General features: G+C 53.4%; 1 protein-coding gene across 1 annotated transcript; it reads right to left on the reverse strand.

Moving 5' to 3' along the window:
* Positions 1–4,762: 4,762 nt before the first annotated feature.
* SOX1 (SRY-box transcription factor 1) lies at positions 4,763–7,880 on the reverse strand. The gene has a single exon (XM_036300078.1). The coding sequence runs from the start codon at positions 7,347–7,349 to the stop codon at positions 6,186–6,188; it is 1,164 nt and encodes a 387-aa protein (XP_036155971.1). The 5' UTR covers positions 7,350–7,880; the 3' UTR covers positions 4,763–6,185.
* Between the last annotated feature and the right edge of the window lie 5,868 nt (positions 7,881–13,748).

The following is a 13,748-nucleotide window of genomic DNA, read 5'->3' on the forward strand; positions in this document are numbered from 1 at the left end:
TTGGGAACATGCCTGACATTGCAATTTCTCAAAACTGCAGCTCTGCAGTGAATGCCTAATTCCTGAAACGGCAAAATCTAACAAAAGCGGATTTTTTTTCCACTGATTTGACTGGCTGACTATTTCGAGGCTTTGCATGTGATGACCTGCTGTTCCTCACAAACAACATCTTTAATGTAGCCACACGGTTGTTCTGAAGTGGCGGGGCAATTAAATCCTCGGAGGGGAGCTGCCTGCGGGGCACTCAGAATTACTCCCCATGTCCAGAGTTTCTGCCACAGGCAAATTTTCCCCATAGGTTGCAGTTAGCAACTTACCAAGTAACAATCTGTTACTTGCTTTGGAACCCCAAACCCATTCAGCACCCCAGCGTACCCAGGCTAGGCTGTGGGTATGTGTCAGTTCTCTTGGAGTTATTTGTTTTGTGTTGTTTTAAAAATTGCTTCTCTCTCTCTCTCTCTCTCTCTCTCTCCTCTTGTTGATGTTTTTATATTTAAACATGAAAAGCCACTTTAGAGGAAAACCTGGCAATCCTGTTTTTTTATTACCAAAATAGATGACCTCTTTCTATCTTTGGACACATCACTTGTTTGGGTTCTTTATCTGTGTTTCATGTTTGTTAAAACTCTTGATGGAGTTATTTCAGCACAAATTCCCAACGTGACTGCTAAGGAAGATACACGTATTTACTTGCTTCTTCCCTGACACCACCCCCACCCCCACCCCCCACCCTCCACCTCAAACTCATTTTTATTACTTTTCAGGTGAGCCCCGAAGATTTCCCTCCTGATGAACCATGTCATGCTTCATTCCTCCACCTTGACGGAGAATGCGGTTTTAGAGACAGCTTTAATACAGTTATTTCATTCCCCTCTTCCCAATACTGCCACACACGCACACCAAGGTTTGCAAAGACCTAAGTAAGGCAACGATTGCTGGAGAGCCTGTCAGAACGCAAAAGGCAGAGCGACCGAGGATCCAGTCTTTTGGTTTTGGTTTCTCATGGAAATGAGATGGCTTTTATAAGACAGAGCCCAGCGAGCATTCTCCCCAGGCTGGGTCCGAGGAGCAGAAGGAAGACGGCTCAGGAAATGGGAGATGCGGGCATTCTAAAAGAACTCTGATGGGCCAACTGCTCCCGCCCCGTGAAGCTCCAACCCGCGCCGCGCTGATTCCCGCCACCGGCGCCCCTACTGCGAGGGCTGTGGCCCGGGATGCGGGTGTGTCCCTCTTCCTGCCGCCCTCCACTTGCTGAGCCCCGGGGTGCCGATCTCCCTAGTCCCGGTCTCCGCCATCCCTCCCCTGCCCCCCTACCCCCCAGCCCCCCGCTCCTCCGCCCTGCCTCCCCTCCCCCTCCTTTCTCCCACTTGTTGCGGCCAGTCCCGGAGACCTGCTTGTTTCGCTGGCTGATTGTAAAAGGGTTTGACTTGCAGCTGACCTCGGGTCAGGACTTTCTCTCCACTAATCCTGGCCTCTTTAAACACAAAAACACTTTGCCCTCTTCCCTTGCATCAGTCATCTTAATCCCCCCGGCGGCTGACACCCCGCCCGGTCTCTGAGCCCAGGCTGCACCCAAGTGAGTTGGGGGCGGACGCCCAGGCCGCAGGCTCCAAGCAGGTACCTGGGACCCCCAGCCCCTCCCGCTCCGAGCCCGTGGGGACGCAGCCGAGGGAAGGTTGGGGACCGGCAGCTCCCAGGCACCTGCCGACCTTGACCCCAGATTCAGAGGGAGCGTCCTGGGACCTCCGCCGGGACGACCAGGGGCCAAGCCTTGGAGGATCCAGGAGGCGGCGAGGAGAGACAAAGAGAAGGCCGGAGAGAAGGGAAGGGGGGATGCTGGAGGCAGCGAGGAGAGGAAGGGAGAGGCGAAGGGGAAATAAAGAAGTGATGGACAACGCGACTGGAAGGGGATTCTGAAAGGTGGAGAGGAAAAGAACTGAGCAGGATGAGGAGCGAAGGCCTGGAAGTCGCCCACTGCTCAGGGCTCAATTGTGAACCGAGCCAGAGAAGGGCGACCTCGGGAAGGCGGGGTTGGGGGTGGGGTTGTTGCCCCCGTCGGGAGGGGACCCAGGACCCGGATCCTGGGCGCAGGGCGCCGCCCGCCGCGTCGGTTGGGTTCCCGGGGGTGGGCGCAGCGGGGGCCGAGCGGGCGCGCAGCTGGAGAGGAAGGGCCCCGGGGATGGAGGGAGGGAGAGTGGGAGGAGCAGGAAGGGAGGCCGGGGAGAGAAGTGGGGGCAGGGAAGAGCTCGGCGGCACCCCGTCGGGCTGGGAAACGCAGGCCCGGGGCCGGGAGCAGAGGGCGAAGGTGAAGGTCCCTGCCTGCCCACTTCCCCGCCCCGGCGTCCCGGCCGGCACTCCCGATCCTGCAGGACTGGGGGGCCAGAACCGGGGCCCACTTTCCTGCGCTCCGCGCCTCGGGGAGCCCGCGCCCCCTCCCGCCTTCCTTCCTGGCCCGGCCTTTCAATCCCGCCAAAGAGTCACGCTGGAAAAAGAGCTGCGCCAAGGCCAAGTCTGCTTTTCACTCGAAGTTTCCAAGGAATCAAACCTATGATTACATTTCACCGCCGACGTATCTGGAGCCTCTGTCTCGCGGGCCAGGCTGCGGAAGCGGGGGTGGCAGCGCGGGGGCCGCGGGCGGCGGGTGCGGGAGCCCAGGTCGCCCTGGAGCGCGCCTTCCAGGGGCCTGCCACCCGCGACGAGTTTCTCGAATTAACCAGAATTTCCCGGAGACAGAAATCTGCGTGGCCCAGTCTTTGTCGGGAAGATGAAATGCGTGAATATGCGCGCTATTCTTCTCCCACAGGCATGATTTTAATAGACCTATCAGTCACGCTACCCGACACGCATCTGCAGAGCAGGCGCGCAGTACCCGCTACTGGTTTTAAGATTAATTCATTTCTAGCTACTGGTGGGTTTCTTTGGCGGGAGGTGATTCAAAGTCCTAACAACAATTACAGGGGCCAAATGGGTGGGTTTTTTTGTTTGTTTGTTTTTAAGATGAGGTGGTGTAGAGGGGGTTAAGAGACAGGCGGAAAAACCCTCCAGCAAAGCCTTGCTACCCTCAGCTAAGAGAGCCCGGCTGCGCGCAAAGGCCTGCCTACGAAGAATTCCCGCGGTTGTCCTCGCTGGAAGTTATGCAAACTTCGTAAAGGCCCCCAAATAGTCCGGTCCGCGCTCTCCACACGGGTTTCAAACAAAATAGAAATACCATCTCACGATTTAGGAAGCGACTGAAGCCATCATATAACAATTACCATCAGATAATATTTCATGAATATGATGGGGAGCACCTTGGCAAGAACTGAATTCACAGTTTGGTTCTGTAGTGGAATAAATCCGTGAATTTAAATGGGAGAAACAATGCGGGCCTGATGGGATCTCTTCCTGAGAGAGGAATCCTAGCCAATCTCTCTCCTCCCCCACCCAACCCCCATCCCATATTGTTTTTAAATGAAGTCATTAAAGAATTTGTTTTTCTCCTTGTCCTTCTAGCCAACCAAACAAATTCGCTGCAGTTTAGGGATTCTTATTTTAAGTCCTTTCTGGGTTTTTTAACAAGTGGCTTGGGGTACCTGGCATTGAATGTTTCAGCTGACTATGTATGAGGCACATACAGAAAAACGCCAAACTCTAAATCCATCTTCTGGGAAACCAACAGACAGGTCTGCCTGGAGTCCCCAGCAGACTGCGCAGCCTTCATAGTCTCAAACATTTCAAGTGTGACCCACATTACTAATAGGTGTGATGAGCTAAGACTTAGATGCCAAGAGTTGAGAATAGATATAAACTTGGGCATACACTTATGTGAGCACGGCCACACATCTGTCTGCCACTTTAGTAAGTGCAGGGAGAGGTTTCTAGCTTGGGAGTTAGCAAAAGAACTGGGGAGTCCATTTAACTCTGCGAATATCAGAGTAAATGAGGTCTGGCCCTTATGTGGGCTGGTGAGTTAACAGAGCATTACAGAATTTCCCAAAGCTTCTCTCCCAGAGGGGACTGTGTGTGGCATTTATTCCCAGATCTCATGATGCTGTTCTGCTTAGCAACCCACATATATCCAAACACTTTTAGGAGCCACTGTTTCACAAAGGATCAGATTTTTTTCCTGCTAAAGCAGGAAAAAAAAAAAAAAGAAAAAAAAAGAAAAGAAAGGAGGGGCGCTTTATTATCTTGTTTGGAAGAAGCAGTCGACATTTTTTTTTTTTTTTTGGAAATTTTTGCAGTCACTTTAAGAAATGGGTGGTTTAAGTAAAAGTATCAAAATGACTCCAAAAAAATTACACATCAATTGTCAGGTTAGCATTTTACTTAAAGCTATTCTTTAATGCAGGTTGAATGTGATTCTCATTAACTCACCAAGATAGGCCCATTTTTGGAAGGATAGTCTACTCATTCCAGGATAAGAAAAGATTTTGAGAAAATGAGGGGGTTGAAGAAATCAACATATTTTGATCTGGGTTAAAGGTTTCTTTTTTCAAAAATATAATTTCACTTTTATGTTGTGACTAATTTCAGAACGTATTTGCTACAGTATAACTTTAAAATTCAATATTTAATGCTGTCAGATTACTTGAAGACAAAGTTTTACAGAAAACTTTAAATTCCAGAAAAAAAAAACTTCACTGTACCAATAAACACCTAGAAAAAAATATAACTAAAAATTTTAAAGCGTTAACCAACCTTGGATATGGTCAGGAATAATAAACACCGCATTTTGCATTCACATCGGTTAGCAACTTGTATCCCAGTTCACTGGGGCTGGGGGTGGGGGAGAGGGGGGAGAGAGTGGCCAATTTTGTGTCTGTGTGCGAAAATCCAACAAAATTATTCAGCTCTTTCTCAAGGAGAAAGAAGCCAGAGGGAGGGATGGAGGGGGCTTGGTTACAGTACATTTTGGTTCAGAGATTGTGTTTCCTTGAGCCCAATCTAGATAAATTCCACCTGCAATCTTGTTAATTGCGGGGAAATTGGGGCCCTCATGCCCTGCAGTGGTCTTTTGTCATCCAACCTTGGCCTGGTCCCGCCATTGGGCTCTTCTCTCCTGGGGGCACGGATCTGGGGCCGGCCAGAGGATGCAAAGCCCACAGGAAGGAATCAAAAAATCCCGCAGTGCCGGCCCAAAGATACAAACACACCGAAGGGCCGGAGTACACAACGACTTTTTTTCTTGTAATTATTTCCCATTCTGTATTAACACTGTAAACTCTACAAAACAATCCATTGGTTTTAACTTCCTTCCCTTCCACTGAACTCAGCTCCGTAAAAATCGTACCCTCTCCCCTGGGTTTCCCTCCCCTCTTAAACCATGCTGATAATTTCTCCTTCGTCAGACTTACTAATTGTATTTGGAGCCCGTAAAACATGCATATACAATTAGCACGTTTCAAATTTATGGGAAGAACCGAGTTTTTTTCCTCTCTTAAATTTATTGACTCGATGCGTTTTTAAAGAGGGGTTATCTTTTTCGTTTTTTACTAGAAAGGCTTTTTAGGAAACTATGTACATAATCTGAATACCCCTCCCCACGCTGAAACGCCAAAATTAAAATTTCACAATGCATTTACAAGAAATAATTACAAAACAAAAAAAAAATGGAAAAGCTCAGATACAGAAAAGTTTTACAAAAACTCAGAATATAACGCTGCCATCAGAAAGGGGGTGGGGGCATCTCTTTGTATAAATTAACAAACCAACCCAAGAGTGGTAACAACTACGAAAAACCTGTGTTTGGATCTGCCTTATTACACCGATAACAGATGCGAACAGCTCCCGGGCGACCACACGCCAGCAGGAAGCGAGGCAGGACGGGCGCGAGCGCGCCGGCGGGATAGAAAAGTTGGGGTCGCCTCTTGCTTGGCTTGGTCTTTGTGTCCCCTCCAGCAAAGAAACGCTTCCAGCCTCTGTGGATGATAAATACTGTACAAAAAGTCTCAAGAAAACACCAAGTTCAGTCTAAAACGCACGACTGTGTCCGCGCCTAGCCGTTCCCAGAAGCTCCCAGGCAGGCGAGCGGGGGCCAGGGGGTGGTGTCACCTAGTGTTCGTCGCCAGTGTTTCCCTGGAAGGAAAGAAGGTGGAAACGTCTGCACAAAAGCCAGGCCGCGCGGGGCCGGGCCGGGCACCTGGGTCTGGCCGCACGTTCCTTCTCGCGCGTCGCCGGCGCGGGCCGCAGTCCCCCTCGCGTCCCTAGATGTGCGTCAGGGGCACCGTGCCGTTGACGCCCGCGCCCGCGCCCTGGTAGTGCTGCGGCAGCGAGTGCAGCCGGCTCTGCGCCGCCGCGGCCGCCGCCGCCGCCGGGTCGCCGCCCTCGCCGGCCGGCAAGTACATGCTGATCATCTCACGCAGGTCCCCGGGGCATGGCGCCCGCGAGTGCGCCGGGGCCGGCGGGCTGCCGCTGGGCTCCGACTTGACTAGAGAGCCGAGAGCGCCCAGGGCACCCGACGAGGCGGCCGCCGCCGCCGCCGCCGCCGCCACGGCCGAGTTCTGGTGCGCGCCACCCGCGGCGGCGGCGGCGGCCGCCGCGGCGCCGTAGGGGAGGCCGCCGTAGCCCGAGGGCGAGGCGCTCATGTAGCCCTGCGAGTTGGAGATGGGGCTGTACTGCAGCGCTCCCATGTCGTAGCGGTGCATAGGCTGCGGGTTGTGCGGGTGCGCGTGCGGATGGTGCGGGTGAGGATGCGCCGGGTGCGCGTGCGGGTGCGCGCCGCCGGCGCCCGGGTGCTGCCCGTAAGCCAGCTGCGCCTCCTGCATCATGGCCGCGGCCGCGGCCGCCGCCGCCACAGAGCCGGGGTAGGCGCCGTTGGCCCAGCCGTTGACGTGCGCATAGCCGCCGCCCGCCGCGCCGCCGGGGCTCTCGAGTCGCTGGCCTACGGCCGCCGCGCCCACACCCACGCCCATGGCCACGGCGGCGCCTCCGCCGCCTGCGCCGGCCGCCAGCAGCCCGCCGGCCAGCGAGTACTTGTCCTTCTTGAGCAGCGTCTTGGTCTTGCGGCGCGGCCGGTACTTGTAATCCGGGTGCTCCTTCATGTGCAGGGCGCGCAGCCGCTTCGCCTCGTCGATGAACGGCCTCTTTTCGGCCTCGGACATAACCTTCCACTCGGCGCCCAGGCGCTTGCTGATTTCCGAGTTGTGCATCTTGGGGTTCTCCTGGGCCATCTTGCGCCGCTGCCCTCGGGACCACACCATGAAGGCGTTCATGGGCCGCTTGACCCGGTCCTGGTTGGCCTTGGCGCCCCCGCCGCCTCCGCCGCCGCCTCCCCCACCGCCGCCCACTCCGGCCGGGCCTGACAAGTTCGTGGGGGCCTGGGCGCCGCCAGGCGAGTGCAGGTCGGTCTCCATCATCATGCTGTACATTGGGGCGGCTCACGGGTTCACCGGCACCACGCAGAGAGGGCCTGGAGCATAGACGGCCAGGGGGCTGGGAGATGGAGAGGGACTCAAACAGAGCGATACTTGGGGGTGGGTGTGTGGGGAGAGGTCTTAGCGGAGAGAAGAAGGGGGGAGGTGGAGGCAAAAACAACAAAAAAGAAGCAAAAAACACACGCACTCAGCGCCGGTCCGCTCACAGGTGGAAAGTTTCTCCTCGTGCACAAACCACTTGCCAAAGAGGGTGATGACCGGGGTCGCTGTCCTCGCCGCCGCAGCAGCTGCAGGGTCGCTCTCGGCTGAGCAGTGCAAACAGGTGCAATCGTGGCCAAGTTGCAGCTCCACTTTGGGGGACGAGAATGATGCGCGGGCCCCGATCCGGGACTCTCGTCTCCTCCTCGTCGGCCGCTGTCGCCCGGCGCTGTCTCCTTCCTGCTGCACTCGGTCCTCAGCGGCCTCCAACTCCGGGGATGCAACTTCTAGCTGGGCGGCGCGCCGCGTGCGCTGGGCATGTGCGGGTCCCAGGTGCCTAGGGGGGAGCGAGGCGCCGAGGGGGGAAGGGAGGGGGGCTGAGGGGATTACAGTGCAGCTGGGGAGGGGGGCCGGGGGCAGCCAAGGGAGCGCAGGCGCGCAGAGAAGTCCAGGAAGCCGGGGCCGCCGAGCCCGGGCTGCCCGCTGCCTGCCCGGGGCCCTGCGCTGGGAGTGGAGGCGCACACGGGGCCGGCGGCGCGCGGGGCCCAGCAGCCATACGCCCGGCCCGGGCTGCCATTAAATGCGCGCGCCGCGGCCAATGGGAGCTGGCGGCGGCGGTGATTTGCATGGCGCGCTGGCGAGTGACGTGAGGAGGGAGTAGATACACTGGGCGCGGGCGGCGGAGCGGGGAGGAGGGGAGAAAGGAAGGGGGAGCAGGGGCAGGAAGGAGGTAGAGGGGGGGGCGGGGGGAGGCCCGGGAGGGGGTCACCGCCGAGCTGCTTCCTGAGAGCGCGCGGCGGTGGCGAACTCCGAGCTCACCCTCGCCTCTCCCAGCCCGCGCGCTCCACGTGATTAACGCCTGGATTTAAAAGCTAGACGGAGACAGAATCGTTCGGGGAGGGGGGGGGGGTCAGGAATACAGCCCCCGGCCACGTTTAACCGGGCGCATCCTTGACCCAGCTCCTCCTCGGCCCACCGCCCGCCAACTCTGCGCCAGCTGGGAAGGGGGAAAGTTGGCAACCGTGGCAGGAACCCGCACTCATCGCCGCCCCAGGGCTGGAAAGGAGGGGCGCGACCTCAGGCGCGGGAAGTACTGGCCGCCGCTGTAAAGCCCCCCTCGGGATCTCCTGCGAGGCTTGGGCAACTCAGTCCCCTTCGCCCTCCCAGGGATTTGTGCTCCACTGCAGCGTGTTCTGAAGTTCTCCAGTGCCCCCTCTCGTAGGCAAGGCCTTCACAATCCAGGCCCCAGTAATCCCCGTAACGGGGGAGCATTTGTGTCGGGCTTGGCTGCACAGCTTCCTTTTAGCATTAGCCCTGAACTTTTTTTTTTTTTTTTTAAGGATCTCTTTTAATAAGCCTGGCTGTTACAGTCACACACTCTCCCCAGCTTGGCGCTTCTTCCTCCTAAAATGGAATTTCTAGTAAGCTCGAAAACAAGAGCTATCTGGAATCTAGTTACTTAACAACAGTTGAAAAAGTTTAAAATCGCACAAGAATGAGGTAGCCCACGCTCTTCTGGAGAGCATCTTCCACAAACTGTTTGCTTAAGAATTTCCCAAACTGCGTGAACGGAGCAAGGCCTCCAGGAAGCGAGTCGGAAAAGTGGGGTTTGGGGACCAAGAGACAGATACCGCTTTCTTGCATTATGCAAATGAAAGGTTCGGTTCCGGAAGTGGCTGAAACATCCACCCGCGGTTATAACTCATAAACCTCACAGTATCTAACATAACACCATTGCACTCGGGGTACCTTTTCCATCCGGGTGATGGATGATAGGAAAGAGCCCAAAGACTTCTGACGGAACATCGTGGAGAGACGATGCACCCCTCCTGCGCCCTCAGGGAGTAACGGGCGTCTCCATGAGCACCAGAGTGGGAGGTGCTTGGGAGATGGCTGGTGGGTGAAGTGGAGCCTAACCGAGGCGGGGAGACTGACCTTCTTGAAAGAGAAGTAAACACACATACGATCATGATCACTAGGGTAGTAATAAGGCTGTTTAAATATGTTGGGCAGTGAATACGTGACACCTCTACTCCCCCCCCCCCAACTCTCTGTCCCCAATTAAAGAAGAAATCTGAGGTTGTGAATTTCCTGACCCTATTGCTTGTCCACAGTACAGGGATAATGCCTTTTTTCCTGTCAATTACTATGATTATTACTGTAGCTTTTTATTATTATTGTAAGGTTGCTATAGTATGCAATGCAACAGTAAATTGGTCTCTGCAGATTAAACTGATTTCATTTCAGGCTATTCAGCATTTAATAGTGAACTCATTGAAAAATATATAATTATATTAGAAAGGAAATGTCATTTCATATTTATCTTTCACTAAATATCTAGGTTATAAACTTGGTTTTCATCCAGCTTCTTATTTCACCCATCGAGTTTGTTAAATCTTTTTATTTGTTTCATGTACTACCTCCAAATATCAGTTACATTGTGAATGAACAAACAAAAAAAAAGAACAAGAATATTGTTTAAGAATACTATAGATCCGTTTTTCCTTTGATAATTTAAGAGGTGATGGGTGTGCAGTGAGATCCAGTGTGTTATGGAAAGTCAGCAAGACTGAAATAAAGGAAATGGTTTACAAATTATAAACTATATTATCCACTTAGCCATTGAAAGATTTCTTTCCTCTGCTTTTCAATTTAGATTTTAAACCAAATAGCCTAAGACCCCCTGAAAATACTTTGTATGAATCAGGCTTGGCACATTATTTTCCATATCAATGGAGCAATTTATTGTATAACCACCCCGCACTCCAGTGTGCATTGCAGGAATGCTTTATGTTTTTGGGAACTTGGATCGCTGACTTTGAAATGGTCTAGTTTCTTTCTACATAGTCCTGAAAATTGTTTCCAAATATGACATTACCCTTGTTTTCCAGAGCACCTAAATGGGAAGTAAATGGTTTAGCCTTTTATGAGATCGCACTAGTGCTTAGCATTTGGGGCGCTCTCCATAAGTCCTTTTTAGTGAGGAGATGTTCCCTGGGCCCAAGCGGGCACACACTATGGGTGCCCATGTGCATAAGTATTAACTGAAGCTGCAGGTATAACTTGTTGCCAAGCGATAGATGATTGGCAGCTGCTGCCAGTGCCAATTAGGCAGTGGCGGGGCACTGCGTGCCAGACCTCTCAGTGCCTTGAATCCTGGCACAAAGATTGGAGAGCGTCATATCAACTCCCGCTGGTAATGGCTTTTGGGAGCCTCAATTTCTTGCTCCTTCTGACCCTTCTCCCCAGTAACTCTTTAAAAATAGAGAAAACAGTCCAAAATCAGTTTGAAAAACACGTCTTCTCCCTATTCTGTTTCTCTCCCCCTCCTCCCCACCCCCTGTTTGGCAGGAACCTCCTTCAAACCCAGAACTTTCTCAAAGGCCAGGCGCTGGAGGGTTTGAAGACAGACTGCACTATTTACCAGAAGCGCCAGAACCCAGACCACTATCGAAGGATTACTTCACTGTTGATTGACCAAATTTGCTCTCTTGGCAATTTAGAAACTTCATTGTGCCTCTGTGCTCAAAATGCCAAAGGGAAGATCCACTTAGAATGCAGATAAGTAAAGATGCTGGTTTTTTTTTTTAATTTCACTTATGGAAATGATCCTTAAAGAAAATTCAAATCAAAGCCATCATTAGAAGAAATTACATAGATGTATATGTATATGTACATGCATATACACAATATTTTCATACATATACAGTATGTGTACCCACAGGATATATGCACACAAGTGTATATACATAGAATGTATGCATACATATATACATCTATATACATAGAGGGTATATGTATAGAAAATGTGCAAGTGAATATATACACATGTATATACGTGTGTGCATATGCACACCCATATATACAGTATATGCATGTTTACATGCATGTGTACACACACAATACACATGCATACATATGTATGTGATGTATTTAGGAAATATACACGAGTCCTTGACTTTCAAACAGATTGAGTTCTAGACTTTAAATCTAACACCATTAGCTTAAATTGCCTAAATAGAGTAACGCAAACTTAGATTTTGCTTTGCCCACCTCTATGTTGTGTTCAGGAGAAATCTGGGAAGTAGCCAGATCACTGGACAGAATCCCCGCCCTGCCCCTAGCAATCTCTAATGAAAGCGAGTTTTCAGGCACCTAGAGGTTACTCTCTGTACCAGCGCCAGACTCAAGCTCCCAGCAAGCAGAGAGATGGACAGGTTAGGAGTTCTGGGGAGACAAAGATCACAGGGAAGAAAACGACACACTCTTCCTGTCTCCCTTCGCCTTGCCTGTCCTGGTGACACCCTCCGGGGAGATGTCCATCTATGTCCGCTGCACTCACACCATCTAGCTCCAGGGGCTTCCGAGACCCCTTAAGGACTCAGGCCGCGTGTCGGCGCCTCTGTGGACTGCCCAGGGCGCAGTCTTTCCAGACTCTGGTGTTGCCCCAAAGGGCTGAGACCAAAGTTCTAGGGAGGCAAATCACGAGAAAGCCGCCAATTCCTAGGCAGGACTTTTGGAGAGAAAAGGGCGATCTGAGTGAGGAAGAGGAGAAGGCGGCACAGGAGAAAGACAGAGGAAGACAGTTTAATTAGAAGAGCCTTTCGAGGTCATCTAGGCTAACTGGAGGGCCTCCAACAGGAGGCGCAGGCCGAGAAGAGACCCGAAAGCGCGCGCGTGGGAGGGGACCGCGGGTCGGGCTGGATGCGGGCTGGAGAGGAACACCTAGCAGGCGAGCCGGCGGGGTGGAGGCTGGCTCCACTCCCCACCCCCCACTGCCTGGAGCCCCGGGAGGCGCGGGGTTAGCTCGCGGGGTGGCGGAGCCTCCTCCCAGGCCCCGCGTGGGTCTGCCCTGACCCAGCCAACAAACGGGCCGCGATCGCCGTCTGCTGGCCGCTGCCGCCCTCGCCGGCCTCGGGGAGCTACTGGGCCTGAGGCCCGGGCTCTTCACCGCCCGCCCCTCTCCGGCTCCTGCACGCCCCGCCTCCAGCTCTGGGTTCCTGGGCTCATCCCACGATTTGCGCGCCAGGGCGCGCAGGTGACGGGCCGGGAGTCGTGGGGGTGCTGGTCTCTCCCGGTCCCCGGGTGCGCTTGAGTACCCCTCCCCCCATCCCACCTCACCCCACCACTGAGCCCTAGTCGGGCTCCCTGGGCTTCGCTGTTCCCAAAAGACAAAGGCATCAAAGTAGCGCAAAAGTTTTTTTTGTTGTTGTTTTGTCTTTAGAGAAAAAAAATAGGGAAAAAAGGGGAAGTGAGGAAGGAGAAGGAATAAAGAATCGCGTTCCAGTACGGAACTTGGAGCGACATCTGTGCCACTAGGGACAGCAACAGAGCAGATCTTTGTAGCCTCCCTGAGTACACAAGTCCACCGTCCTTTCTCCACTGAAAGCGTCGGGACTTGGAGGCTGTTCCGGGAGCGTCCACGGGGAAAGGGGAATAAAGCCCTTCCCCTCGAAAGTCAGTAAAGCTTCCTCTCCAGCGATCGGTGTGGAGATCCCTAAAACCGCAGTGAATAGCAAACAACCCAGTGTGTGTGCGCGCGCGCGCGTGTGCGTGTGTATGTGTGTGTGCGTGTGCGTGTGCGTGTGTATGTGTGTGTGTGTTGTGCCTCCTCGCTCCCTGGGTGAACGCATTTGGAGAATCTCTGGGAGCGTTCGAGTAGGGGCTCACCCTGTGAGCAGTACTCACACATATAATTCAAATTTCACAGCTGACCTGCTCTGAAAACCTCAATCAGCTTCTAATTGAAGGGAAAACAAAATATTGCTTCCCTACAGCAGAGCTAACGATTTAATCATTATATCAGACATTATAGCTTTTAATTAGGCTAATGCTGATACTGTATGGAAAGAGATAATTCAACACAGTTCTTGATGAATTCTGTAATTGGGTTAACGGCGGAGCCGTTGGGGGAGAGACGTCAATATTCAAGCTGCGTCTGTAGCCACCAGGTTTATGAATGAGAGAGAGAAGACAAGGGAGGAAAATACTGGGACCGGAGGGGAGCATCGCGCCCTCCGCGGCGGCGGAGCTGCGGGCGCTCTGCAGGGAGGGCAACCCGGCCGGGAGCGAAGCTGGGCGGTCGCTGCGTGCCAGGCTGCCCAGGCCTCGCAGCCACCTCCAGCTCCTCCCGCCGCTCCGCTTGCCAGGCCTCCTTTTGCGGGGAACTTTGCGAGAAGAATCTGACAGGCTACC

Source organism: Myotis myotis, unplaced genomic scaffold, assembly GCF_014108235.1.
Source record: "Myotis myotis isolate mMyoMyo1 unplaced genomic scaffold, mMyoMyo1.p scaffold_m19_p_3, whole genome shotgun sequence".
Lineage (NCBI taxonomy): Eukaryota > Metazoa > Chordata > Mammalia > Chiroptera > Vespertilionidae > Myotis > Myotis myotis.

Bases quoted from the DNA above. Each gene is read 5' to 3' on its own strand.
- SOX1 (XM_036300078.1), bottom strand. From the start codon at position 7,349: ATGTACAGCATGATGATGGAGACCGACCTGCACTCGCCTGGCGGCGCC.